General features: G+C 51.1%; 1 protein-coding gene across 1 annotated transcript in view; it reads left to right on the forward strand.

Annotated features, from left to right (window-relative positions):
* The first annotated feature begins 6,723 nt into the window (after window positions 1–6,723).
* The window catches only part of CAPN2 (calpain 2), a 56,847-nt gene continuing 35,857 nt past the window's right edge, over window positions 6,724–27,713 (forward strand). The window contains exons 1-2 of the mRNA XM_065938398.1: window positions 6,724–7,135; window positions 12,532–12,601. Coding sequence (XP_065794470.1) covers window positions 6,899–7,135; window positions 12,532–12,601 — 307 coding nt within the window. The 5' untranslated portion in view covers window positions 6,724–6,898. The remainder of the gene's footprint in view (window positions 7,136–12,531; window positions 12,602–27,713) is intronic.

Genomic DNA, 27,713 nt, shown 5'->3' on the forward strand with positions numbered 1-27,713 from the left:
ATCGTGTGTGCTGCTGCTAAATCGCTTCAGTCTTGTCTGACTCTGTGCGACCCCATAGACGGCAGCCCACCAGGCTCCCCCGTCCCTGGGATTCTCCAGGCAAGAACACTGGAGTGGGTTGCCATTTCCTTCTCCACCGCATAAAAGTGAAAAGTGAAAGTGAAGTCGCTCAGTCGTGTCTGACTCTTAGTGACCCCATGGACTGCAGCCTACCAGGCTCCTCCGTCCATGGGATTTTCCAGGCAAGAGCACTGGAGTGGGGCACCATTGCCTTCTCTCATCATCGTGTGTAACTACAAGTAAATGTGAGTTTCTTTGTGAGAGTCCTGTGTGCAGAGGCCCTAAAGGCTGGCGAATCAGCTGCCAGGGCTGCAGAGAAAATTGGGCGTTGCACCAACCCAGAGGGAGGCAATTGGGGGTGACAAGGAGGCTCCTCTGCCAAGAGCGGGTTTGCCTTTGTCACTAAAAGGCCTGGGGCGGGGAACCTCAGCCACTTGCCTGGAAGAAGGTGCTTCCCCGGAATCACCTGTCCTCCAGCAGACCAGCTGGAGAAGCAGCCTGCCCACTTGGCTGGTGGAGGGGTGCAGGAGCTTTCTCTCAGGAGCCCAGAGCTCAGCGCCCCAGTGGAAATTCATACTGCAGGAAATGAACAAATTCCAGGAAGGGCTGTCTCTTCCCTCTGTTCTCCACTGGCATGGTTTCCTAAAACTCTTGCATCAGAAACCCGTGAGCTGGAAACGAATGCCCCCATTTCATCCAAGGGTACAGAGAGCAAAGCCCGGTGCTGGCAGTATATGAAACACATTCAGACTTAGATGGGGAAGACTAATCAGAAAGAACCGCTGTTGCAATCAGGGGAACTCTCCGGGCTCAGAAAGCTGCAACAGTCTCAAAATCAAACAAAAAAGGACGTGTGTGTGTGTGTGTGTGTGTGTGTGTGTTTTTAATAAAGGAGGGGCAACAGAGATAAGCAGAATGTTTGGAGGGGAAGCCAGACAAACAAGGGGAAAGGAATGGGGTAGGATAGGAAATGGTCATGCTGAGGTCAGCAGATTCTCAGGAGAAGCTGATAAGGGGAGCCCAGTCCATATTTTTCTATGTTGACTTGGGCTTGGAGGCAAGAGAAACCTGATTAAGTTTGGTTAAGCAGAGGGTAAGAAATGGACCCCTGAACATCTGGTCAAGGACAAGAACAGATGAAGGAGGAGGAGTAAAGTTGGTGAATACAAAAACCAAACCAAGTGGAGGTTGATTCCACAGAACCAGGAGTGACTGGGAAGTCCACTCCTGAAGCGCTTGGTGCAAAGGGCTAGTCCTTAGACATGAAGATATGCTCATAGCAGCCAATGCCATTCACGTATCCTATGACTCGTCCTTATCTCCAGGAAACTTAGAAAGTGGGGAGCAGTAGGCAGTCCCCAGAAGATTCTGAGGGGCAGAGAAGTAGTTCCTTCAAGTGCAGCCCCCCCCCCCCCCTATAAAACGGGCATGTGGCCCTCAAGATCAACATCAGTGCTGGCTTTAAAAAAGAAGCTGGCACCCTGGTGATGGGAAAGTATCGACAGCATTGGCCCATACCACCTGTCAGCAAACCTTCTGGTCATGGAATCTTTGGCTATGAAAAGACCCCAGAGGTCACTACCCCCATCTCTGAGTCCCCTTTGGCAGAGGGACCCCACACTGGCTGGCCCTCAATCATTAAAGATCAAACACTTTCTGACCTAGGGAACCTTGGCTGCACAGCCCAGAATCTGTATTTTTAACACACTACCCAAGTGATTCTGATACTCAGCCAAGCTGGGGAACTCCTGACCCCTTGAACACAACCAGTGGTGCTGGACTCTCAGCATCACAAGGCGGCCCATTGCACATGGCACAGCTCCAGCCACTATTTAATTAATTTTCATGGCGAATTAAAATCTGTGCCCCTTTAAATCGGCCACTAGTTCCTTTTCTCCCTCTGAAGCAACACAGAATGAATATGCTTCCTCTTCTCCAGGACAATCCTGCAAACACTTAAAGTTAGTGTTACCTGCCCAATATCCTTCTCTTGCTTCCCCAGTGGCTCAGCTGGTAAAGAACCCACGTGCCAATGCAGCTCAACAGACATGGGTTCAATCCCTGGGTTGGGAAGATTCTCTGGAGAAGGAAATGGCAACCCACTCCAGTATTCTTGCCTGGGAAACCCCAAAAAGAGAAGAACCTGGCTGGCTACAGTCCATGCAGTCACAAAGAGTCAGACAGGATGGAGCATGCACACACGCCCATCCTCTTATCCAAGGAAAAACTCCTCTGTTTTCCTTTTTTTACCTCTGTTTTCTTTGACTGTTTCTTACCCATTTTATTTATTTATTTAGTTTTGATTTAACTCCTGAACAAATGAGGGAACCAGTGTATGTTCTTGAAAAATTAGTTCAAAGGAGAATTGGAAAGAACAATTAGGAATACTAAATGGAACTTGTTAATATACACAAAACTGAGGGAGGGAAGACGGTTGATTGCACTTCTACCCCAAGAAATCCATTTGCATATGCACAGACAAGAATTATTTGCATTACTATCATCTTCTATATTGCACAGAGCAGTAAAATATCCTGAAGACTATGAAAGGATGCTTAAGCACAGACACTGGCAAGGTGATTAGGCTTCATCTAATTCTGATAGGGACAGAGTAGGATAATCAAATAGCTCTGAAATCCCATTATGAGATTATATCACTAGATAGAGAAGCAACTTTAGGAGGCTTTGGGAGACCACAGTAAATTAATGATCACTCAAGAAAGCCAGGTTTCCTTAACCACAAAATCAAGCAGGCTCGCTTAGTAACAAAACCATGCAACAGAAGCATCAGACATACTTTCAAAACAATAAAACAATGGTAGCATGAGACCCACAACCTGACCAGTGAGTTCAGTAAGTTAATGACCCCTAGGACATGCTCTCTGCACACATAAAAAATAATAATAATAACTTATAGAAAGGTGATTCTTCAAAGTGAAAGGCCATCACTGTACTGAGACCTGAAATAATCTTTTCATAGTGCCATGACAGTCCTGGTTTGACCACACAGGGACAAGAAAACTCCCCTGCCCAATGTGGAGGGGGAACCGATGATGGAAACTTGACATCTACTCAAAAATGAGGAAGAAAGTGGCCTTTCCCTCCTCCCTGCTTTTCCTTTGATTGTAAAACTGCAGCCCACTAAGTTCTCAATGTGCAGCACCCTCTTGTCCCCCTCCCCGGCTTGTAAGCCTGACAAGGTTCCTATTCTAATAAATTGTTTCTTATCTATCACTTTACCTCTTGCTGAATTCTCTCTGCACTGAGACTTAAAGGATCAGAGCTTCTTGAAGCCCCTGACACCAGTTTCAATTCCATAGGGTACCAGGAATATTTTTTTTAATTCCAAAGACTTTTAAGTCTATCCCTAAAGATCATTGTTTCACTAAAAAAATTCTGATTATTTAAATCTCAAACTATCCTTCAAGATTGACTAAAATGCCACTTTATCTGGTCTCCCTTCCTTGAACTAAAAGATAATTTTTTTAATGGTAAAATCATAACTCATACAGATGTGTCCATTTTAATGGATGCATTTTAAAATTTTTATTTAACTTAATTAAATGAAGCAACTAGTGGTAGTGTAGTATTAGTTGCTCAGTTGTATCCAACTTTTTGTGACCCCCTGGACTGTAACCCACCAGGCTCCTCTGTCCATGGGATTCTCCAGGCAAGAATACTGGAGTGGGTTGCCTTTCCCTTCTTCAGGGGATCTTCTGGACCCGGGACTCTAACCCAGGTCTTCTGCATTGCAGGTAGATGATTCTTTATCATCTGAGCTACAGGGAAGCCCTAAATGAAGCGACCAAGTGATACAATAACTAATTCAAATAAAAAAGTCAAAGAAGCACACATTTATATGAAGTAAAGAATAAAAAATATTAAAAATGAATATGCAAATGGACTCAACAGGCTTCTCTAAGATGGATAGAGAGATCCCCTCACTGGAGAGAATTAATATAGAGAAAAATTATTTTGCACTGCTACAGCTAATATAGAGAAAAATTATTTTGCACTGCTACAGCTATCTACAATTTGGGTTGTAAAATGACTCAAAAACAATGAAAAGCTGGAATCAGATAACCTGAGTAAAGGTGCTCAAAACCAGACTTTCTCAGCCTCGGGGATTACTGACATTTTGGATGCTGACTAAAAATTGTCACTTGCCATCTAGTTTCCTCTAGCCACTATGGTCACTGACCTTCAATACACTCTGAAAGAAGTTCAGGGTAGGGATTAGAAATGAGGCACTCAGTGCTCTGGGAAAAACTGGCAGAACAGACCTTGAGATAGATATTTTCAGGTTTTATGAGCCAAATCTCATGCATCTTCTCACATCTGCTGCTGCTAAGTCACTTCAGTCGGACAAAAGTCATTAACAGAGACATCTGCTCCTGGTGACTAACAGAAACCTTCTGCCAAAATGTGGGCTTGACTGCACGCATCCCCTGTCACCAAAATCACATATATATACTGACTGGGCTGGATGAATCACAAGCTAGGATCAATATTACCAGGAGAAATACAAACAACCTCAGATATGCAGATGATACCACTCTAATGGCAGAAAGCTAAGAGGAACTAAAGGGCCTCTTGATGAGGATGGAAGAGGAGAGTGAAAACGCTGGCTTAAAACTCAACATTCAAAAAAATAAGATCATGGCATCTGGTCCCATCACTTCACAGCAAATAGATGGGGAAACAATGGAAACAGTGAGAGACTTATTTTCTTGGACTCCAAAATCACTATCGATGGTGACTGCAGCCATGAAACTAAAAGATGCTTTTTCCTTGGAAGGAAAGCTATGACAAAAGCAGAGCCATCATTTTGCCAACAAAGGTCTATATAGTCAGGCTATGATTTCTTCTATTAGTCATGTATGGATGTGAGAGTTGGACCATAAAGAAGGCTGAGCACTGAAGAACTGAGGCTTTCAAACTGAGAAGCTGGAGAAGACTCTTGAGAGTCCCTTGGACTGCAAGGAGATCAAGCCAGTCAATCCTGAAAGAAATCAATTCTGAATATTCATTGGAAGGGCTGATGCTGAAGCTGAAGCTCCAATACTTTGGCCACCTGATGCAAAGAGCTGACTCATTGGAAAAGATCCTGATGCCTGAAAAGATTGAGGGCAGGAGAAGGGGGTGACAGAGGAGGAGATGGTTGGATAGCATCACCGACTCAATGGACATGAGTTTGAGCAAGCTCCGGGAGATGGTGAAGCTTGGTGTGCTGCAGTCCATGCGGTCACAAAGAGTCGGACAGGACTTAGGGACCGAACAACAAAGAGACAATGGGAACACAGAGGTATCTGATCTCTAGGCCCCGCAGGTCCCCACCACACTGAGCCTATAATCTCTGCAGATATCTCTGGTGATTGCTCTGTTCTGGAAACAGGTCCTTTATCTAAATTCTTCAGGCAGTTACCGGGAAGGTCAGTTTCTTCCTGAGTCTTCTGGGCCTCCATTGTTTTCAGCTCAAAATAATCCACATGCCAAATAAGACATTTTGAGGTGGCAAATTTTGCTCCCTTAAATAAGAAATAATTTTTTAGTGTAAGTATGCCACCACTCACTATTTGGAACATACGTATAGTGAAAAATCATTAGTGTTTACCTGAAATTCAAATTTAGCTGGGTGTTTTACTGAATGAAAGTTCGTGTGCCTGATGCCCAGTGAAGCCAAACAAATGGAAACAGTTTGGAGCAGAGGAAGGTTTATTGCAGGGTCATGCAAGGAGACGGGGTGTCTCATTGTTAAAAAGCTCTTAACTCCCTGAAGGAATTCAGCAAAGCACCTTTAAAAGGCAAGCTGAGGGAGGGGCATGGTTAGCTGTTGCAAACTTGTTGGTGTTGGAATCCTTTCTTAGCTGTCCATATAGGTCAGGTCAAGATGTTCCCATAAACCTTCAATGAAACAAATGTTATTCTCTGTTCTGCAACTTTTTATCTCTATATGAATGGACTCTTTTAGGTCAGAGCCCTGAGACTGGGCTACCCTATATATTTCAGGCTATAGGCAACTTTTTTTTTTTTAAACAAAAGGTACAGAACCAGCATGAGTAAGCACAGGCAACACAACAGATCTAACATGGAATCAGATTTGTTCTTCCCTATTACCGGTGAATGTATTTTTATTTGCCAAATCTGACCCTGCTATCTGTGGCCATACACCTAACCAGTAGCAATGTGTAGCCTTCTGATTGTAACACGCCTCTGGTAACTTGGAATCCTCGTTCCGCCTCAAACTAGTTGAGCAACACTGGGTGATGTCATCTAACCTCTCTGTTGCTCAGTTTTCCCATCTGTCAAATGGGGTATATAGCAGAGGAACCACCTTCCTACAGAGCTGATTTCGTCTCCTCCAGCTCTCTCGCCTTCTGACTCACAGGGTGTTTCCTGGAGAGTCAGGATAGCCCCAGCCTTGGGTTTCCGCCAGCCTTCTCCAGCAAGCGGGAAGCCGGCTAAACTGAGGATGGGTTTGAGTCCCCGCTTTTCCACCGGGATTCCCTGGGTGCTCACAGCCGGCCGGCTCGGCCATCCCGGGCGCCGTCCGCAGGTGGCAGCACCGGCTCCGCGGGCCACCGCCGTCCGGCTGGCGCTGTGCAGGCCGCGGGCCGCCAAGGTCCCGGGCGGGGCGCCGAGCAGGCCGGGAGCGGCCAGGCCACGCCCGCCGGGCGGAGGGCGCTGCCTGACCCGGTGAATCATCGCCGGCGGCGGCCGCTTCACAGTCCCGCTGCAGCGCACCGGGCCGTGGCCGTGCAGCAGCCGAGCGCCGCTCATCGCCGCAGCCGAGACCCTCGCTTGCTCGCCCGGCGGCAGCGCGGGCACCGGGCCAACCATGGCGGGCATCGCGGCCAAGCTGGCGAAGGACCGGGAGGCGGCCGAGGGGCTGGGCTCGCACGAGAGGGCGGTCAAGTACCTCAACCAGGACTACGAGGCGCTGCGGGACGAGTGCCTGGAGGCCGGGGCGCTGTTCCAGGACCCCTCCTTCCCGGCCCTGCCGTCCTCCCTGGGCTTCAAGGATTTGGGACCCTACTCCAGCAAGACCCGGGGCATCGAGTGGAAGCGGCCCACGGTAGGGAGCGCGCCCGGGGCGGGATGCGGGGCGGGCCGGCCTCCGAGCGGGGGAGAACCCAGCCCTGCGCGCGGGGAGCTGCGGGAGCGCTGAGAGCAGAGCCCCGCGGCCCGGAGCCGGATCCCGGGCTCCGCTGGCGCGGGGTCGCCGGCGTCCCATCCGCCACCCACGGGGCCCTTAGGACGCGCCGAGGTGCACACTGCCCGCAGATCCCACGAGCAGGTCCGCCGGCAAAAACTCACAAAAACTCGGGTGACATAAGGGGACCTGGAGGAAACTTCCTGGACTCTGGCGGGCGGGGACGAGAGAGAGTCTCGGAGAACCGAGGCCGGGGGCGGGGGTGGGCGGGAGACCCGGGCGTGGGTGTTACGGTATTTCACGGGGAAAGTCGGACTCTAACTCTCTGCTTCAGGGAGAAAGTCCACGCATGGCCTGGACGTTTGTGACTAGGGATGGTCTCTTGCAGTGATGGTTAGATTTATCCACTCAGTTTCCTGTTTATTTTTCCAGAGGGGAACTGGCAAGACAGCTCCCTGTAATATTTACCCTGGTGATTATCAAAAGGACAGAGGAGATGCAGCCGGGAGCCGGTTCCTGCTCCTCACCCCGGAATCGCGGGGCCCCCTCCAAACTCCCTTTTCCCACTCTCCCTGGATCTCTGTCCTCTGTGCCTTGGCAGGCCTTGGGGGCAGTTTGCTCCCCTGATCAATTTGTACCTGGGATCCCTTCCTGGCCCCACCTCCTATGGGACAGACACCTCGCTGACCTTCCCCCACCACAACCCAAGGAGGCCTCCTGGGAAATCCAGCCTCTAGATTCCTGTTAGGAAAATAAGCATTCCTGTCCTGCCTCCCCTCCTCCGAACCCCCATCCCCACCCCCATCAGCTGATCACCTTCCGTTACCCCAAACCCAGCCTGCAGGCAGCAAGTGCAGTAGGAGGTACCCGGAGCACTTGACTTCAATTCTTGCTAACTTGAGTAAGCTGTTTAACCTCTGTGCCTCCATTTCTTTATCTAAAAGAAGAGGTGATGCCAAAATAGTTTCCTGTCTCCACTGACTCACCAAGCCCAGCACCTTTTAGTTTCTCAAGGGCACCCTGCTCTTTCCTGCCTCACTGGCCAGGGATGCTCTTTCTTGGTTTTCTGGAATCTGGCTCGCTCATTCTTTGGTACTTGGATGTCTCCTCCCCAAAGAGATTTTGTCCTGACCATTCTTTGCAGCACCCCCTTCTCATCTTGTCATTCTTTATCATGAACTCTGCTAATTTCCTTCACAGCATTTCACAGTTCACACACATAATTACATATATTTGTTTGTCCTTCCTACTGAACTGCAGGGACCATGTGTGTGTTGTTCACCAGTCAATCCCTGGTGCATTCAGAGTATGTGTTATTTGTTCATTCATTCATTTAACAGTATTTGTTGAGTGTCTGTTAAATGTCAGGCACTGTCTTAAATGCTTGGGATATATCTGTGAACAAAAAGACTCTTTGTGCAATGAATGAATGCAAGATTGTAATGAGCCTCAAACAAAATTACAACTGTGAAAGTGATAAACAAGAATGTAATTGCCTTACGTTTGTATAATACTTGACAGTTTGTGAAGTAAATTTATTTACTTCTTTGCTTATTCTTTCATTCATTCAATAAGCTTATATTGAACTCCTACTGTATGCCAGACATAGTACATATTGGTTTTTTTCTCTTAAGGCATTAGGGGCTAGACAGACAGGTCACCCAACAGTTGGAAATGCCTGTAGGATTTCCAGATGGGAAAATGGAAATCTGAGCCCATTTTAGAGCCCCAGGTTAGGGCAGGACAGGGTATGAACTGAACAACCAACGGGGAGGGCAACAGATACAGACCCATTCAGCAGCTGAAGTCATTGAGGCTTGAGAAGATTAAATATTTGCTTATACAGGTGTCTGGGGCTGGAGCCAGGACTATCCGCCTGTGGGTGTTTAGAGTCCATAGCTCGCAGCCACCCTCTCTGCCTTCTCAAACACAGCTGTAGTTCAGGTCAAGCAAGACAAACAAAAATGTATCCACTGGATCTAGACAAAAGCAAGACACTGGTGACTTTTAACAGATCAATTGCCATGGGGTAGAATGAGATGGTTCGGAGAAGGCAATGGCACCCCACTCCAGGACTCTTGCCTGGAAAATCCCAGGGACGGGGGAGCCTGGTGGGCTGCGGTCCATGGGGTCGCGAAGAGTCGGACACGACTGAGCAACTTCACTTTCACTTTCACACATTGGAGAAGGAAATGGCAACCCACTCCAGTGTTCTTGCCTGGAAAATCCCAGGGACGGGGAGTCTAGTGGGCTGCTGTCTATGGGGTCGCACAGAGTCGGACACGACTGAAGTGACTTAGCAGCAGCAGCAGCAGAATGAGATGGTTAGGTAGCTTCACCAACTCAATGGACATAATTTGAGTAAACTCCGGGAGATAATGGAGGACAGAGAAGGCTGGTATGCTATAGTCTCTGGGGTCACAAAGAGTTGGACACAACTTAGTGACTGAACAACAACAACCGAATTGCAGTGGGTAGGAGCCAGATGGCTGTAGACCCCAAAGTAAAGAACCAGAAATGAAGCACGTGCTCATGCAATTCCAGAAACATTCTTGTGAAAGGAGAGGAGGGAAAGTGGCAGGGAGAGTGGGACCTGGGACTTGAGAGGTTGTTTTTTCAGATGAGAGCAATTGAAATGTTTTATATGTCAAGTCCCAGGCTTCGCTGGTGGCTGAGTGGTAAAGAATCCGCCTGCAATGCAGGATCCACAGGAGGTGCAGGTTCGATCCCAGGATGGGGAAGATCCCCTGGTGTGGGGCATGGCAACCTACTCCAGTATTCTTGCCTGGAGACTCCCATGGACAGAAAAGCCTGGTGGGCTACAGTCCAAAGGGTCGCAAAGAGTCAGACATGACTGCGCGACTGAGCACACACAATCGTATGTCAAGTCCCAGAGAGAAAGGAACTAAGGAGAAAAGGAGGACCCGAGGAAGTGAGAGTAGGGAGTAAGAGGAGGGAGGGGAGCAGGCCAGCCCTGGAGCCAAAGGGCTGCCCTTCCTCAGTGGGAGTTTCCCAACACTGGCCACAGAGGGCTCCGCAGATGGGAAGAGGACACGGCTAAAGTCACTGTGGGCTGGTGCAGAGAAAAACGCTGTCACCGTCAAGGATGGCTCCAGTCAGGTTGGAGCGAGGGCAAACATGTCAGTCCCCACCTTGCCCTGACCGGCGCAGGTCTATGGCCGGTTAGGAACCAGGCCACGCAGCAGAAGGAGAGCAGCAGCTGAGCAACAAAGCTTATCAGTGTTTACAGCCGCTCCCCGTCGCTCGCATTACCACCTGCGCTCAGTCTCCTGTCTCATCAGCGGCGGCATAATAAATGTAACACGCTTGAATCATCCCCAGACATTTCCCCACTCCCACCCCATCTGTGGGAAAATTTGCCTTCCACGAAACCAGTCCCAAGTGCCAAAAAGGTTGGGGACCACTGATCTAAGGCCCCTGAGAGCTTTATGACTTGTTTACACTCAGCTAGCTGAAGTCAGCCTCAAATCTGCATCTCCTGCCTCCAAGTTCAGTGATTATGATACTCCTTCAATAGCTGTAATAGTTGGTAACTTACACAGTGCTTACCAAGGCACACGTACATAGTCATCTCCTTTAACCTTCAGATGTCGTAGGTACACTTGTCATCACTATCCCCATTATACAGATGAGGAAACTGAGTCTTAAAGAGGTGAAGTAACTTGCCAGGGTCATAGAACCCAGTGTATAAGAAGTGGCAGAGCCAGGAGTCACACTCCAGCTAACTCCAAAGCCCAGGCTCTCAACCCCTTTCCTGAGACTGTGATGTTCTGTATTTAATTCGTGCCCTTCATGCTGTGTACAAGTTTCAATTTCCTGAAGCATCTCTAAGAGCCACTCTAAACTTGCCTTCTTTGGAGAGGCTGCCAAAGGCGTGAAAAATTTCTCAAAAATAATGGAAAAACCCTTCTGGGGTAAGTGCCTGGCACACCGAGGCTTATCAGTATGATTTCTAGGCTCCCAGCACCAAGCTCCCCGCAGGATAAGTGCTTGGCTGGCAGGCCTCGGGCCAAGCTGCCTTCGTCTGCCTCAGCAGAAAAGCATTCTCACTGTGCCTGTCTTCCCCCAGACAGACCCACCCGAACAGGGAAGGGACAATGCAGGGCATGAGAGGAGTGTGCTCTGCTGTGGATTCCAGAAGGGTCTACAGTCTAAGCCAGGATGGACAGGGGCTAGATCCTGGCCTCACCCAGGAAACGATTCTGCTTGACAGAAAGGGGCCCCGCCAGGCGCTCTGGGGTGGAGCTCCTCCAAATCAAATGGTCCTGGCCAAGGGAAGCCCAGATTTTTGCTCTGTGCTTCCTCTGTGGTTTTGGGTGGGGCTCTTCAGAATCAAGAAGCATGCTCAGAGAGAGCAGCAGAGAGGCCAGCCCTGTTCAAGGCTGGCTTCCAGAAGGCGACCTGTGGGACACCCCTTTTTGGCTTGTTAGTAATCATTTATAGGTAGTGCAGGAGGGGAGGGAGTGTACGGTTTGTAGCAGTCAAATCCCATTACTGTCTACAGCCATGAGCGATACCTCTTGGGACACGTGGCTTCATCTCTTAGCCTGTTTCCTCACCTATAAAATGGGGTTGTTACCCATCCATGTTCCTGAGATAAAGCACCACACACAGTATTGACATACAGCAGGCTCACAGTATGTGGACCCCCTGCCCCAAGCATCATGGCCTGTGGGCAAATCCAGAAAGCTAGATACCTTCCCCTACCCTCAAGAAGCATAAGTGTTAGGAAGACACAGTGGTACCCAGCACCATGCACAGCACACAGCTAGCTGCTGAATTACAGAGTATAGATACTCTGGGATTCAGGATGGAAAGGATGGGTGAGGGCCAGATTGTGAAGGAGGGCTTCAAGGAGATGGTGGCAGTGGATCTTGAGATATGATAAGATGTGGAAAAGGAGGGATCTGGGTGGGAGAGGAGAAATCCCATGCAGGAACAGAGGAGAGGGGCGGGTGTGGTGGGCAGGGCAACTCCAGAGTGTGGACCATCTCCAGGCCCCCAGAGGAGGCTGGACTTGGCACTGCCCTGGCCCGAGGAAGTATCGTGATGAAGTAGGCTCCAGGCAGTGTGGGGCGCTGGGATCTGGTGGAGCAGTAGGGTCCCCTACCACCTATGAGGACCCACAGAGCAGGTGTCAGAGAAGGACCCCATGGCAGTCTAACTAGCTGCCAGGCATTCCCTAGTGGAGAGGGGAGAGACAGAGGGGTCCGATGCATCTGTTGGAAACTGAGGTGTCCTAACTACAAAAGCATATGGCAGATACGTTGACAATACTTTGTGGGTCTCATTTTCAGGAGATCTGCGATGATCCCCAATTTATTACTGGAGGAGCTACTTGCACAGACATCTGCCAAGGAGCCCTAGGTAAGTGATGACATCTAAGCAGGCTACGGGGGCCTGTCTACACAGCTGTGGGTGGAAAGAGTGAGGGATGAGTTATGATTTCACTCTCTTGCCAAACCCTTTGGCAATTTCCATTTCTAGAAGCTTCCTGGAGTGTCTTGTCTCCTTAGGATCCTGTGCTGTGGTAGACAAATAGAGGTGCAGTGAGGCCCTCTATGTCCCGGGCACCAGACTGGGCTATTTGTTGCTGTTGTCATTTTAAAGAGTTGAGATTATTATTATTATTTTTTTTTTTTACTATGTATTTATTTTTGTGCTGGGTCTCAGTTGCAGCATATGGAATTTTCAATCTTTATTGTAGCATGTGGGATCTTTAGTTGTGGCACATGGGTTCTAGTTCCTTGACCAGGGATCAAACCCGGGTCCCTGCCCTGCACTGGGAATGAGAAGTCTTAGCCTCTGGAACACCAGGGAAGTGCTGGGCTAGTTGTTGAAGTTGCAAAGATGCTCCCACTGGGGGACAGAGGAGCTTCTGGATCTCAGCCACCCTTAGCGTCTGCACCTCCCAGAGCCAGTGTTACTAGTGGCCCGCGGAGCAGTCAGGCTCCGGACCGAGGACCAGTTAGGAGGACTCCCCCGGGTCAGCTGCAGCTCTGAGACATCAGTTCTCTGTGGTTCAGGGATGGGGTGGTGACTCATTGTAGAGGAAGTGGAAACCCTAGTAGTCACTGCTGGGAGGAAGTTAACGTACCAGGGTGTTCTCGGTGTTTGCAGGACGCGCTCACCATGGCAGCACAACAGTGGACGTGGTGCTGTTGTTACAGAGGCAGCTGTAAGGTTCACTTAAGTACTTTTAACTGGAGTAGCTGAGTTTTGAGGCTAACTGAAACCGGGCTCTGATTTCTGAGTACAGTGCCTGCTGGGACTGGAACCTACAGTCTGCTTTGACATGAAAGCACCTGAGTCTTGTTTTTTTATTGATTTTATTAAAGGATAGTTGATTCACAATGTTGTGCTAATTTCTACTGTACAGCCGTGACTCAGTTATATATATACACATTCTTTTTCACACTCCTTTTCATTATGGTTTATCACAAGAGCTTGAATACAGTTACCTGTGCTGTATAGCAGGACCTGGTTGGTTATTGCCTGCAGGGTTTCTTTGAAGAAGTCTTAACAAAGGGGCCTGGGACCGCTGTTTAAGATTCTCATAGAATCCATGCTTATTATGTTTTACTCATAGTAAGTATGAGCCTATGATTGCTGGAGCAGCTTATTTGCCGCGATAAACCAAAACCTTATTTTGAGCCATCAGCATCGACTTGTTTTCCAGACTAGTCCATCAGTAACAGAGTTAATCATCTTTGAATTGTGCCTTCTTTCCTGGCCCACCCAGCAGAGGTTCTGTTCTAGGAGTGACTTGCTTAAGGTCATCCCACAGCTAAAGCGAGGGCTTGGAATGCAAATGCAGACAGTCTGTGTGTTTAACCCCTGAACTAGACTCCCTAGAAGGGGCATGGAAAGTTTTCAACTTCTGAGGGATGTCGGAGCAGCTCTGTGAATCATTAAGATGTTAAGACGGGTGTGCTGGGAGCCCCTTGGGAAATGAAGAGCATGACTCAGGGCTAGGCGTCCAAAGCCCACTATCTGAGCTCAGCATCTCTGTGCAAATTCCGGAGATGCCAGAGCACACTCTTACCTAAAGAATACCTACCTCCCATTTCCTGCTTTCTCTCCCTCACAAAAGGGAGCCTTAGGCACCTAAAGGTGGATACTCCAGAAAAATCCATTGGTTAAAGAAAAGTTAATTGAGCTAGAAGTTGATGGAGATTACAGCTAACTACAGGGGCTTTAGAAAAATCTGGAAACAGAAGTGGCAATACCTGGGCTAGATTCCACACCTGGGCTAAACATCCACTTCAAAGCTTAATGACCTCTTAAGGACCAAATTGCAAGATGTAAGTCCTGTTGGGATACTGTCAGGCCATTTGGAGAGGAGACACAAAAAGTGTACATTCCTGGGGTAAAAATCCACATGATATGCACCAAATTAAATAAAAACAAGTTTAAGTTAAAATCCTTTAAAAACTTCTCAGTAATTAGGTCTGTCATTTCTAAGGTTTTGTTTTGTTTTGTTTACACCACGTTGGCCATTTTGTTCTCTTGGCCTTTTGTACTGGAGGAACCTGATTTGATTATGAACTGTGAAATGTGGTGAACTGAACTCTCACCCTGACTCTGGCATCTGGGCAGAGGGTGGGTGTGGAGTGGTGGCTGTCACCAGGTCCCCGCAGGTTCAGAAGCATCAGGAACAAAGGGCAGAAACACCTGCCACACGACTAGAGATAGGAGTCGAGGCTCAGCTTACAGTTGGCTGACGGTGGGCAAGTCATCACTAGGAACCTCAGTCTCTTCTAAAAATGCAGGGTGGGGAGGGTCAGCAGGGTGATCTCAAAGATCCCCTACTATGGGGGTTTCAACTGTTCTAGAGTCACTCCTCGTGCCTGACACGTGGAGATCTTGGGCTAGGCCACCAGATCTCTTATCTCAGACGAGGAGTGATAACAGCCCCTGCGACCCTGTGTATTCGTGCTAAATCGCTTCTGTCATGTCCAGCTCTTTTCAATCCTATGGACTGTAGCCCTCCAGACTCCTCTGTCCTTGGGATTTCATAGGCAAGAATACTGGACTGGGTTGCCATGCCCTCCTCCAGGAGATCTTCCTGACCCACGGATCGAACCCGTGTCTCTTACATCTCCTGCATTGGCAGGCAGGTTCTTTACCACTAGCGCCGCCTAGGAAGCCCCTGTGACTAAGAAACAGTGTGCAACTCATGGAGGATTTTCATCTCATTATCTCATGTAATAAATATTATTACATGTAATAATAATATTATTATGATCATCCAAATAAATATTTTCACCCCACTATGCAGATAAGAAAACTAAGGCAGCAGGTGGGGAGTCCATGCAAGGCCACATAGCTAAAAATGGCCCAAGGAAAGAACTCGAATATGATTTTAAATCTTTTCACACTCTTCTCACTCCCATCACGAGTTGCCACGAGGCTTTGTTGAGGGAATATGGAGGTAACATTCTCAAAGCGAAATGTATTTCCTTACCTGTACTTTTTACCTGGAGACTCACTCAGTTTGCTAGGGAACCTGGGCCAGGGCCATCCTTGACTTGTACGTCTCCCAACGGGGCTCCCTTCACAGGGCTGCCAGGCAATAGTTAATCCACAGACTTCTACTGCCTTCCCAGAGGGTCAGCTCAAAGTCTCACCAGAGTAATCCTGTTTGTAGGCTGCTCTGATGGGAGCTACCTGTGTTGCAGACCTTGGTTGTGCTAAGCACTGAGTCAGTGGAGAAAAATCCGCCTCTCTGGAGGAAGGGCTAGAGATCCAGGCTGAGCTTCAGCCAGGCTGCCCTGCAGCTAAATACAGCCTGGAGTTGCTGCTGGTAGCCTCTTGTGACAGATGATGGCCATGGTGGCCCCCAGGACTAGGAGACCCGAGAGCTGAGCTCCTTCCTTCTGCCTTTGATTTTCACTGGGCCACTGCTGAGCTTTCACGCTGCCCCTTTCACATCGCTCCCCACGGTCCCCACTGCCCTCACAGCTCTCAGGGGAAGTTGGCTGCCCTGGCCAGGTGCCCCCAAAGGCCCTCAGCTTCTTGAGGGAGGGCTCCAGGCTGCCAATGCTGAAACCGCACAGCCCCGTGTCTTTGTAACCTGGCCCCCTAAGGTGGATCACCCGGCCTCTACCCTCACCCTACAGCTGAGGGTCACACAAGCCCCACAGCACCTGTTGGGAGGGGTCACGGGGTGTCTCCCCTCACAGCCGAGCTCAGCAGAGAGTGGGGAGCCCAGAGCCAGTGGGAAAACCACCAGGAAGGAGGTTTCCATTTTTGACTTCCTCTCCTGCTTCCTAGCCCAGGTGACAATGAACAGGTTATCCAGGCACTCTGAGCCTCAGTTTCCTCTTCTAGAAAATGGGAATCATGATAATACTTCCTTCCCGGGGCCGTGGTGAAAAATGCAATTAATATAGGCAAAGACACTTGACAAGTTTTAGAATCCTAAGCAAATTCGGCCTCTCCCTATTTTCCCATTTTTAAAGGTTGTAAATAATAATAATCATTTTTAAGTGATTCCTATAATTTTTAAAAGCCACTTTAATAAGCACCTTTAAAAAATTTTAATAGCCTTTATTTGTTGGAACCGTTTTACAGAAAAATTGAGATGATGAGTACGGAGAATTCCATACACACCACCCCCAGTTTCCCCGACTGTTAACTTCTTACATTGTTAGTGTGGAACATTTGCTATGATTAATGAACCAATACTGATACATTATCATTAACCAAAGTCCATTCTTGACCTTCCTGAGTTTTCCCCCAGTCATTTTTCTGTCCCAGGATCCCATCCAGGACACCACGTTGCATTTCGTTGTCATGGCTTCTGAGGCTCCTCTTGGCTGTGACAGTTTCTCAGACAGCTTTTGATGAGCTTGCCACTATTCAGGAGTCCTGCTCCAGGATTTTGTAGGATGCATTTTTTAAAGATAGTGCTTATAGTTTTGTTTTTTTTTTAATTCAAAAATGAGTGTTGGCTGGCTTGATGGAGAAAATAAATATGTTTCTCCTCTTTCTTAAAACAATGGCTTCACCACCAGCCCAGCACTGCCCTCGCTGCCCCACTCCCCACCCCCAGCCTCCTGGGGCAGATGTGTGCAGTCCATGAGTCATCGTTTCCTCTCCCGGCTCTTCTGGTTATAAATGCTCTTTCACAGCTCGTCTCCCTTGTGGCTGCTGCCTGTGCTCCCAGCTCCCTTTCCAGCTGCACCTGAGACAGGTCCGTAAACAGGGCAGGGATGGATCGCCCAGAGGCCCCGTCCTGCCCTGGCCGCCCCAGCCTGGCAGTCACACAGCGGGGTTCCTGCCCGTCAGATGCCCAAGGTTGAGCACATCTCTCCTTGGCTGCCCCCACCTCATCTGCCCAGAGGCAGCAGGAATTGTCCCCAAAGAATTCTCCCCCACCCCACTGTCGCGTACAGGATCCTCTGCAATCTCAGGAAACTCCTGAGGAGTTGACCGGGTTCTTCTGCTCCCCATGGGCCTGTGGGTCACAATGTGAATTTTCGCTTATTCTGATGCTCCCTGAATTGGGAGCCAGGCCACATCCCCATGTGGTCTCTGGCCTTTTTCTAAGATGAGGGGATTGGATCTCAGTTCCCTGAGGTTTCACTACTTCTGACATTCTGTGACTTCCCCTGGCTGCCGCACATCTCCCCCGCACTGGGCTTCAGTTCATGTTTGTTGAGCAATAACATCTCCACTCCAAGTTCCGAGACCCCTGCTCAGATCATCGCTCCCACACGGCATCAGTCACAGCGAGGTCCCCATCCAGGGGATTTCAGAAATGAAGGGCCACGTGTTCTGTGAGGTCTAGTGGGACCCTAGGCAGCTACAGTACAGGCACGGGAGCCCCAGGAGGAGGGTGGCCTGCTGGCTGGCCCAACATTGGATGGCCAGTGTGCAGTGGGGCAGACTCTAAGCCAGCACCGTCCACCACAACTTTCAGAAGTGATGGGAATGTTCTGCGCTGTCCATACGGTAGCCACAAGCTATATGGGGAACACTGGAAGTGTGACTAATCCAACCACGGAACTGAATTTTTTATCTTATTCAGTTTGAATGGAAAAAGCCATGTGTGCACTATGGCTACTGCTGTTGGGATCCAGCCCCCCATCCTTGACTTTTCAGGGTGGGATGATCCTCACAGGCCTTTTATGTCTCCACACAGAGCCAAGCAAGGCACATATATCAGTGAAGTGAAAGTATTAGTCTCTCAGTCATGCCTGACTCTGCGACCCCATGGACTTTAGCCTGCAGGCTACTCTGTCCATGGGATCCTCCAGGCAAGAATACTGGAGTGGGTAGCCAGTCCTTTCTCCAGGGGATCTTCCCAACCCAGAGGTTGAATCTGGGTCTCCTGCATTGCAGGCAGATCCTTTACTGCCTGAGCTACCAGGGAAGCCCCATACATCAATAAACATCTGTAAACAGCAGGGTCCAGAGTGCGGACTTGAGTGTCCATCAGTTAGAAGTTGCCTTCTTGGTCCTGTCGCTTCCTGGCTCTGTTACATGAGGCAAATCACCATCCTCATCAAGCCTCAGTTTTCTCATCCATAAAATGGGGTGATAATAGTATCTACATCATAAGGCTATGGAGATGGAATTAAATAATGCATGGAAAGCTCTACTTGCCAGAGGCTGACACTTAATAAGGGTTTAATAGCTGCAAATTGCACATTACCTTTGGGGAGAGTGAGGCTTGAGGGGAGGAGGTACCTGAAGCTGGGAGGTGGAGCACGTAGCACTGTTTGAATACTGCACGGGGTCGGCTCCAGCACTTGGCTTTGACAAACACTAAAGCTGCGAGAGGAGGTGACGGAGGAACTGGTGTTGGGAGGAGAGTTCAGGAAACTCAGTGAGGTCTCCTGCCCCAGCTTTCAGGGCTTGTGTGACAGCCGTTTCTCTCTGATGTTTCCGGGAGAAGCCGGGAGGCTCTTCACTCCCCCTTGCCTGGCCCTCTCCTCTCCCAGCACCCACTTTTTCTGCAGTGCCCCTGCTGTTTTCAGCCTCGAGCTTCCACTTACCCACCTGGGAATTGGGAACAAGGTGGCATTTGCATCTTTCCTTTTCCATGAAGGGCAGAACCTTAAGGGTGTGTGACTGGTGGTCTCTCTCTCCCTGGGGATCAGGACCAGCGTGAGGAAACCTCTCACATTCATTCTTTTGTTTTGTTTTTTGAATAATTTTTAGTTACTTGTGGCTGTGCTGGGTCTTCTTGCTGCACAGACTTTTCTCTAATTGCGGCAAGTGGGGGCTACTCTCTAGTTGCCGTGTGTGGGCTTCTCATTGCAGTGGCTTCTTTCGTTGCAGAGCATGGGCTATAGGGTACAAGGGCTTCAGTAGTTGCAGCTCCCAGGTTCTAGAGCGCAGGCTCAGTAGTTGTGGCTCATGGGCTCAGGTGCTTCGCAGCATGTGGGATCATCCCAGCCCAGGGATGGAATCCGTGCCTCCTGCATCGGCAGGCAGACTCCACCCCTGAGCCACCAGGGAAGCCCCTCCCGTGCTCATTCTTACCACAGTCTCCGATGTGATCTCTCCCCTGCATTTGCTGCCCCAGCCACAGTGAGGCTTTTCCTTCAGTTCCACACTGTGAAGGCCCCCAGGAAGTCAGGAAAGTAGACACCCGCTGGCTGGATCCTCCCGGAGGTGAGGAAAGAGCTCTGAGGAGTAGGAATCTAGAGTGAGGGTTGGCCCCACCTCCTCTCCTCTGGGGGCCTGGGGCACAGAGGGGTTGAGGAGGACGGTGAGGATGTGGCTGTGGCTGGCAGGAAGGCAAGAGGGAGCTGGCAGGTAACGCTGCTATCAGAGGGTCACCGTGGGGGCCACTCTCACAGGGAGCTGGGGAGCAGAGATGATAGGGAACAGGCTGTGTCCTCCTGGCACACGGAGCCCGGCCTCCTTCTGGTCATACACGCCAGCTGGGAATGCGACAGCGTGCCGCTGAGGTCTTGGCACTCCCGTCCCCCTCCATCCTCCCTTCTCCTCCCTTTCAGAACTCTCCGCAGGAGCATCAGGTGGAGGGAGGGAGGGAGCACACCTGGTTTGGATCATCTGTTCTTCCTCCAGCTCTGCGTGTGGCTCATGGAAGGAGGCTGAAGCCCCGTGTTACAGCCAGGGTTGCGATGTGAGCAGCGTGAAGCACCCCACCCCTTCCCCCCCCCACTCCCCCTCCTGCCCCTGACAGCGCTGAGACAATGCAACGTGATTGTACGGAGGCATCATTCTGGTTGGAGGCAGCCTTTTCTGGGCTGCTCCAGGCAAGGAGCAGTCACAGAAGGGATGGCCCCGTGGGACTCATCTCTCCGGCCCAGGCCCTGGCAGAGTGTACGCTTCCTCGGGGAACCCCGCCTCCCCACCAGCATCCCAAGTGGGGGCAATATTGGCTCCTTAGGACTTCCTTCCCCTCCACTCCGAAGCTGAGACTCACCAGGCTGCCTCGGCCAAGAGAGATTCATCCCGTCAGCAGGGTTCTCAGTCCTGCTGGGGACTGTTAGATACCAGTGTCTCGTTGTTTCATCACTAAATTGTATCCGATTCTTTTGTGACCCCATAGACTGTAGCCCACCAGCCTCCTCTGTCCATGGGATTTCCCAGACAAGAATACTGGAGTGGGTTGCCATTTCCTTCTGCAGGATATCCTCCTGACCCAGGGATCGAACCTGCATTTCTTGCATTGGCAGGTGGATTCTTTAGCACTGAGCCACCTGGGAAGCCCATACCAGTGTCTCAATCTCAAGAAGGCTCATGTATCTACCCGTCACCCTGGAAAGCTAAGGAACCAAGTACTACAGGGATGAAGCGCAAGGCGAGCAGGACTCCAGAGAGGGCAGGGTTTCCTGGCCCCAGCACGGCTGACCGCTGGGACCGGGTCATTCCCCGTCCCCGGGGGCTGTCCTGAGTGCTGCAGGCTGCGTGGCCCGCTCCCAGCCTCTGCCTGAAAGATGCACTGGCACACTTCTCCCAAAGCATGGCAACCAAAAATGTCCCCAGACAGTGCCAAACGGCCCTTGGGGGTAGAGGGAGCAAAAATGTTCCTGGGGGGACCAGTGATAGACCTGGGAAGAGAAGGAGACTAGGGACATATTAAGTACCACGGGGCAGACCGAGGTGGTCACTGGGCACCCAGGGTGCAATGCCAGTGCTGGGAACTGGTGAAGACTCCACACAGTGCCAGCCACAGGAGCAGGCGTCATCCTAAGGAAGGAGGAAGCGACATGGAGCTGCAGTCAGGGCAGCATTGCTGGGATGTTTGACCCCGTGGGAGAAAAGCTCCAGCCCTCGCTGAGGAGCTGCTGCAGCAGAGGAGGAGACTGGCCCTCCCAAACGTCGGGGACACGCCTCCTGGCAGGGCCATCTGTCATGCCCGCTTTCTGGACCAGGCGTGTGCAGTACCTCAGGTACTGGGGTGCCCCGGGGACCTCAGAGTGACTGGGTGTCAGCATCCTCGCACTGACATCTCTCCTTGTGGACTCCTCTCTGTTAGTTGGCAGGTGCATCTCACTGCCCCTGGCCAGGCACAGATTTCAGGAAGGTCCTGGTCTCCTTACACTTGTATCTATTGTTTAGCAACCTGCCCCTCGCCATCAAAGGCTTGAAACAATGGCAATCATTTTCTCGTTCTCTCTTGTGGTTCTGAAGGATGACTGGGCTCAGCCAGGGGACTCTCTCAGGGTCTCCCATGGGGTTGGGATGGATGCGGCTAGGGGGCACCTGAAGATCCCTCAGCCACAGGTGGGTATCTAGGCTGGAGGCTCGTCAGCTGAAGCTCTGGGGTCTCTCTGCCTCCCATGGAGTGTCTTCCACGGGGGCTATAAGGGAGCTCACCCTCTTACACAAAAGTTGTAGAGAGCCCTAGAAGCCAGGAAGCATCCCTTCTGCCATGCCTGTTCATCAAGACAGACAGAGGCCCACCAGATTCAAGGGGAGAGTGCAGATTCCACCCCCTGGTGGGGATGGGCAAGGTTCCAGAAGAACACGCACAACCAAAAATATCAAGGTTGCTATTTTTGGAAGATGCCACGGTTCCTCCCGTTTGCATAATGGCCTTGTCCTTCCTTCACCACAGTGGTGGCCCAAGGCTGCTTGGACACGAGCCCATCGTGGTCGGGATGGGTGTGTTCTCCGGGGCTTCCCAGTGTGCAGGGTGGAGGGGCACTGAGTTGGCTGGGCTGATGCTCCCATTTTCTGGACTCCCTTCACCCACCGAGCTTTCCTAGGACACCCCGCCCAGCCCTGAGACCCTCTCTGCTTTCATTGCCAGCTTTATTGTGTACCTGCGACAGGAAGATCAGTGGACTGGACTTTAGGCAAAAGAAAACAAACAGCAACAACAAAAACCATCACAGTCCTTTCTCTACACTGGACTCTTCTTGTCTCTGCCTCTCCCCAGTCCCCCACTTTCCCCCCATCCATCCAGTCCTCTCTGTCCTGTGTCCTTACTTTCTCTCCAGGGCTTCCCTGCTGGCTCAGCTGGTAGAGAATCTGCCTGTAATGCAAGAGACCCGGGTTCGGTCCTTGGGTCCTTCTTCCCTAGCAGGGAGAAGCCCTTTCTGGAAGGTGCAAGTGTTATTCTCTTGTGCCTGGAGGGTCTGTGCGGAAGAAGAAAGGGTGAAAAGGAACCTCAGTTTAAATTCCCTCAGGGGTCAGTCCAGACTCTGCGGAATAACCCATGTCCAGCCTCCATCCTCCCCAGCATCCTCACTGCAACTCTGCCCTGCTTTCCACACTCCTGGATGGTGACACGCCCCCCCATACCTTTCGGTATCTGCACTGGACCTTGTCTGTCCCTGCAAGTTCTTCCCGCCCCACCTCCACTCCCTCTCAGGACCAGTCTAAGCTCCCCTCCTCGAGCCCCAGCCCCCTACAGCCCATGTGCCCTGTTTGGACTTGAGGCTCGATGTTCATCTCTCCTATCCCCATCTCTTCCACTCTGTCTTCTTTGATTATCATCCGCCTTGCTGTCTGATGAACCCTGGAGAGGAAGCTTTATCCTTCTCTAGACCTGGCTCAGGAGAGACCACGGAAACAGGGAGTTTGAGCCCAGATGGGAGGGAAAAAAGAGGCACATACGCAGGGTCAGTGCAAGGACAGGTGCTCAGAGGCGCCAGTCTGGCCAAGAAGGCAGAGAAGGCCCTGGGAGGCCAACCCTGGGCTTCAGGTTCTGTCTCTTTCTCTGAGACGTCTGTTGCTTCACGGAGCACGTGCTCCACGGAGACAGGGTCCCGGCTCCTTGCAGAGCTGCCGTCCTCCTGGGACCGTCAGCAGGCACCTCTCCCTAGAGTAATAGAGCGGCCACGGGGCAGGTGAGCCAGCATCTCCCAGATTCTCTGCTCCACGTCCCTGTGGTTGGAGGGAAGACAGTGATTTCGGGAGAGAAAGGAGGAGAAGGCCTAACAAATAGCCTGCCCCACTCGGAAAATTTTCCAGCAGCCACAAATACAATCCTCCTCAACGTTCCACTCCCCGCAACGGGCCCCAGGCGGCCTGGCCGGTGCTCAACACTGATCCTGGGACCAGACACAGAGGCCCGGGGCGTACGGCTCTGGAAATTTACCCACGTGGCTCTGCATGTATTTACCTTTTCAGAAGAGGGCTCTGGAGCTTAAAGGAGCCATTCATGAGGTCTGCCTGGGGATGCTGTGTGCTCAGAGGGTGGGGGTCTGGGTGCGGCCGAGTGTGCGCCATGGAGGGAAGCCTGTGTGTACATGGTCACGGTCACGGTGAGGCTGCGGAGGAGCCGGGGGAGGGCAGCCTGGCTAGGGACACTTAGACCTTTATCCAGGTACCTGAGTCTGGAAGGGCGCGGCAGCTGTGCTTAACGGCCAAACCCCTGCTCAGACCTCCCTTTTCCAACAAATTAGAAGGGGAGGGAGGGGGACGTTTGAACTTGCAGGGGATTCCTGGGTTCCCTTGAGCAAAAGTGGCCAAAGAGATCTCAGCAGGTGCCCGAGGGTGGGCCAGAGAGAAGACACGATGTTGTCATTGAACAAGTGAAAAAATTAAAGCTAACATGAATACTCATTGGAAGGACTGATGCTGAAGCTGAAACTCTAATACTCTGGCCACCTGATGCAAAGAATAACTCACTGGAAAAGACCCTCATGCTGGGAAAGATTGAAAGTGGGAGGAGAAGGGGATGACGGAGGATGAGATGGTTGGATGGCATCACCAACTCAATGAACATGAGTTTGAGTAAACTCTGGGAGTTGGTGATGGACACGGAGGCCTGGTGTGCTACAGTCCATGGGGTCACAAAGAGTTGGACATGACTGAGGACTGAACTGAACTGACGAATCCTCTTCTGCTGTAGGCACAAAGGTAGTAGAAGTTTTGTGCGGAAAACACCTGGGAAAGGCGTGCAAGGAGAGAAAGCGATTATCAAACTGCAGACACAGGAGGAGACTCCCGGGTTCTGCGAGGGGACAGAGCAGAGAAGAGACCACCAATCAGCCTCAGCCCAGAGGGGTGGTACTGAGTCCCTGGCCCTGCGCTGGGAGTAGGGAGGGACAGCTGCCACAGTCCCAAGCGAGGCAGGGGTGGGGGTGAAGGTGAGTGGTGGTGGTTGAGTCGATAAGTTGTGTCTGACTCTTGTGACCCCATGGGCTGTAGCCCACCCGGTTCCTCTGTCCATGGGATTACCCAGGCAAGAATACTGGAGTGGGTTGCCATTTCCTTCTCTAGGGGATCTTCCCCACCAAGGGATTGAACCTGAGTCTCCTGCATTGATAGGCATATTCTTTACCGACTGAGCCACAGGGGAATCTCTCTGTCTTTCTGGGATTTTGAGTGAATGCATTTGGATCTACACCCTCATCAGTGCTCGTCCTTCACCTTTATTTACACCTCCCCTCCCCGCTTACTTTGGACGAGTTGGCAGGGGTTCACAATGATGAGACAGGCCCCACGTGCACTAGTAGCCTCAGTCCTTCCCCTCTTACCCCCTCCTCCTCCCCAGCCTGGGAGGCTCCCCTCCCTCCTCACTCCCACCTTCCTGCACCCCCCCATCCTGAGCTGTCACCCTATCCAAAACAGGGCAGCCCACTGTGGCCAATGTTTGGTGCATAACGCATCCTCAGTCAAGACTTCACCTCTCCCAGGCCTCAGGTTTCTCCTCTATAATATTAGAAGATTAAAAACAGCCAACACCTAGAGACAGTATTCTAAATGCTTATTTTCTTGCATTTAATTCTCAACTTCTTGAGGCAGTTTCCTGTTATGAAGCCCATTTATATATGAGAAAACAGGCACAGAGATGCCCCCAGTCAGAGGCAGGATTTGAACTGTGTCAGTTCTAGTGTTTTTTAACTTTTGGGGTATGAAGTGGGGGTGAAACCCGACTCCTCCCTAGAAAATGCATGTGTTTGCATACAGGCAAAATGTGCACACTCTGTTTCTGGGTTACAGATCTCTGAAACCCATCCGAGAACCCTAGTTTCCCTTTTCCATCTGATCCTAACAACCCTTTGAGGGTATGCATGTCTTTTCACTTTACAGCTGAGAAAACATGGGCCCAGAGGAATTAAGAAAGGTGTCCAAGATCACACAGTCTTAAGTGGCAGGGTCAGGATTTATATCCAGATCTGCCCTCCCAGCTCTATCCAGGGGGTCTTTCCCGTCTGATTTGGGGGTTGCCTGGGGGGACTGTGGGTGCCTGTGGATCCCCTTCCCTGTGTCTTCTGGCTGGGGCTCTTCTAACCTCCTGGGTGGGCGAACCGTCAACCCACATGACTTGGGCGTCAGCCTGGGTACTGCCAGCCCGAGGTTCTCCTCCTGCAGGCCAGTGCTCCCAGGAGGCAGGCACCCTGCCTGTGGGTTTGTGCACCGCCTTTTAGCCGCAGAGCAGGCTCCTAGGACATCACGGAGCCAACTTGTAGAGGAAGTTTTGCTGGAAGGACAATCCCTAGGGCCCGGGTTGGAGGGGAAAACCCGGCCAAAGGGGACTGACAGGGCAGCCAAGAGCCAGCCTCTGAGGAGTCCCAAGAGGGTGGAGTTTGCACAGAGGCTTCCTGGTGCTGGAGGCAAAAAGGGGTGTGGGAAGGTGAGAGAATGGGGTGCAAGGCAAGATGAGGAGCCAGTGAGGCAGTTCTTTCAGGAAACAGGCATGAACAGCCTCCAGCAAGACACGTGTATTATAGGGATCCAGAGGTCCCCACTGGGCGGGGCAGTGCCTGCCTACATCTAAAATCAAGGGGCAAGTCTGGCTTGAGGCCCTGGATCCCCTCCTCTGGGTGATTTCCTTTCCATCCTGCTTTCCACTTGCCCCCCACCCCGGCCAGCCTGCTCCAGAATACCGCCTCTCTCATCCCCACACTGGCCTGCACTCCGTCATTTTCACGTGAGGGCATTTGAATCCACGGTTCCCTTTCCCAGGGGTACTTGCATTCTATGTCCCCTGTCCATGTGGGGTGAGGACCGTCCCTGCCCGGGAGTGAAGTCTGGATGTGGTGCCGGTGTTGGGAGAAAGGGCCGGCGAGCCCCTGCTGGGCCAGGCAGGAGGCGTTGGGCACCAGGTGGGCTTTAACGGAAAATCCCCCAGGCCCCCTCCCCAGCCTTGCAGGCCTGGACTGGCTGAGTGTCTCCCAGGACTGAACGGAGGAGCCGAAGCTGAGCTGGGTGTGCGGGGAGCCTGGATGTCCGGGATAGCCGGTCTGTCCAGCCTGCGGCCAGGCTTCGCTGTGGTCTGGGAACCTCTGGGCAGGACCCTGTCTGCTGCCTCAGGGATGGCCTTGGCCAGGAGCCGCCTGCTGAAAGGAGATGTCACCGGCAGCCTGGGCAGTCAGGGACCTGTAGTGACCCAGCTCTGACACTTGTCCCTGCTTGTGTTCAGGGCTCAGGACAGACCAAGGCAGGTATCAGCCTCCCAGGATGAGAAAGGCAGAGGAGAGGTGGTGAGTCAGAATGTGTTGGTATTTAGATATACCACGCCTCATTCCTCAGAAATTTTTTTGGCTTTACCCCCCCGCCCCGGCCCCAAAAGCATATATATATACATGTTTGTGTGTGTGTGTGTGTCTTATAGCAAAACAATCAGTTCTAAAGTATGTGTGCATGAGTTCAGTTGTGTCCAACTCTTGACCCCATGGCCTGTAGCCCGCCAGGCTCCTCTGTCCGTGGGATTCTCCAGGCAAGAATACTGGAGTGGGTTGCCATTTCCTCCTCCAGGAGATCTTTCCTGACCCAGGGGTCAAACCCGAATCTCCTGCATTGCAGGCAGGTACTTTACCACTGAGTCATCCAGTCCCTGCTTTGGGGAGGTCACCATGTATAATTATTGAAAGACTTTGAATGTCTCCACACTTGACCTAGTTAGCTTTGCATTTCCGAAACTTTTCTGATCACAGAGTACATTTCTGAAGGGACATCTATTAACCTGAGGAACTAGTTTCTACAGAACACACTTTGGAGGACACGGGAATAAGTGGCTTGAGTGACTGTTTGTTCTTACTGACTGTGCTATGCCTAGTCGCTCAGTCATGTCTGACTCTTTGCAACCCCATGG

The sequence above is a fragment of the Muntiacus reevesi genome, chromosome 5 (assembly GCF_963930625.1).
Source record: "Muntiacus reevesi chromosome 5, mMunRee1.1, whole genome shotgun sequence".
Classification (NCBI taxonomy): Eukaryota; Metazoa; Chordata; class Mammalia; order Artiodactyla; family Cervidae; genus Muntiacus; species Muntiacus reevesi.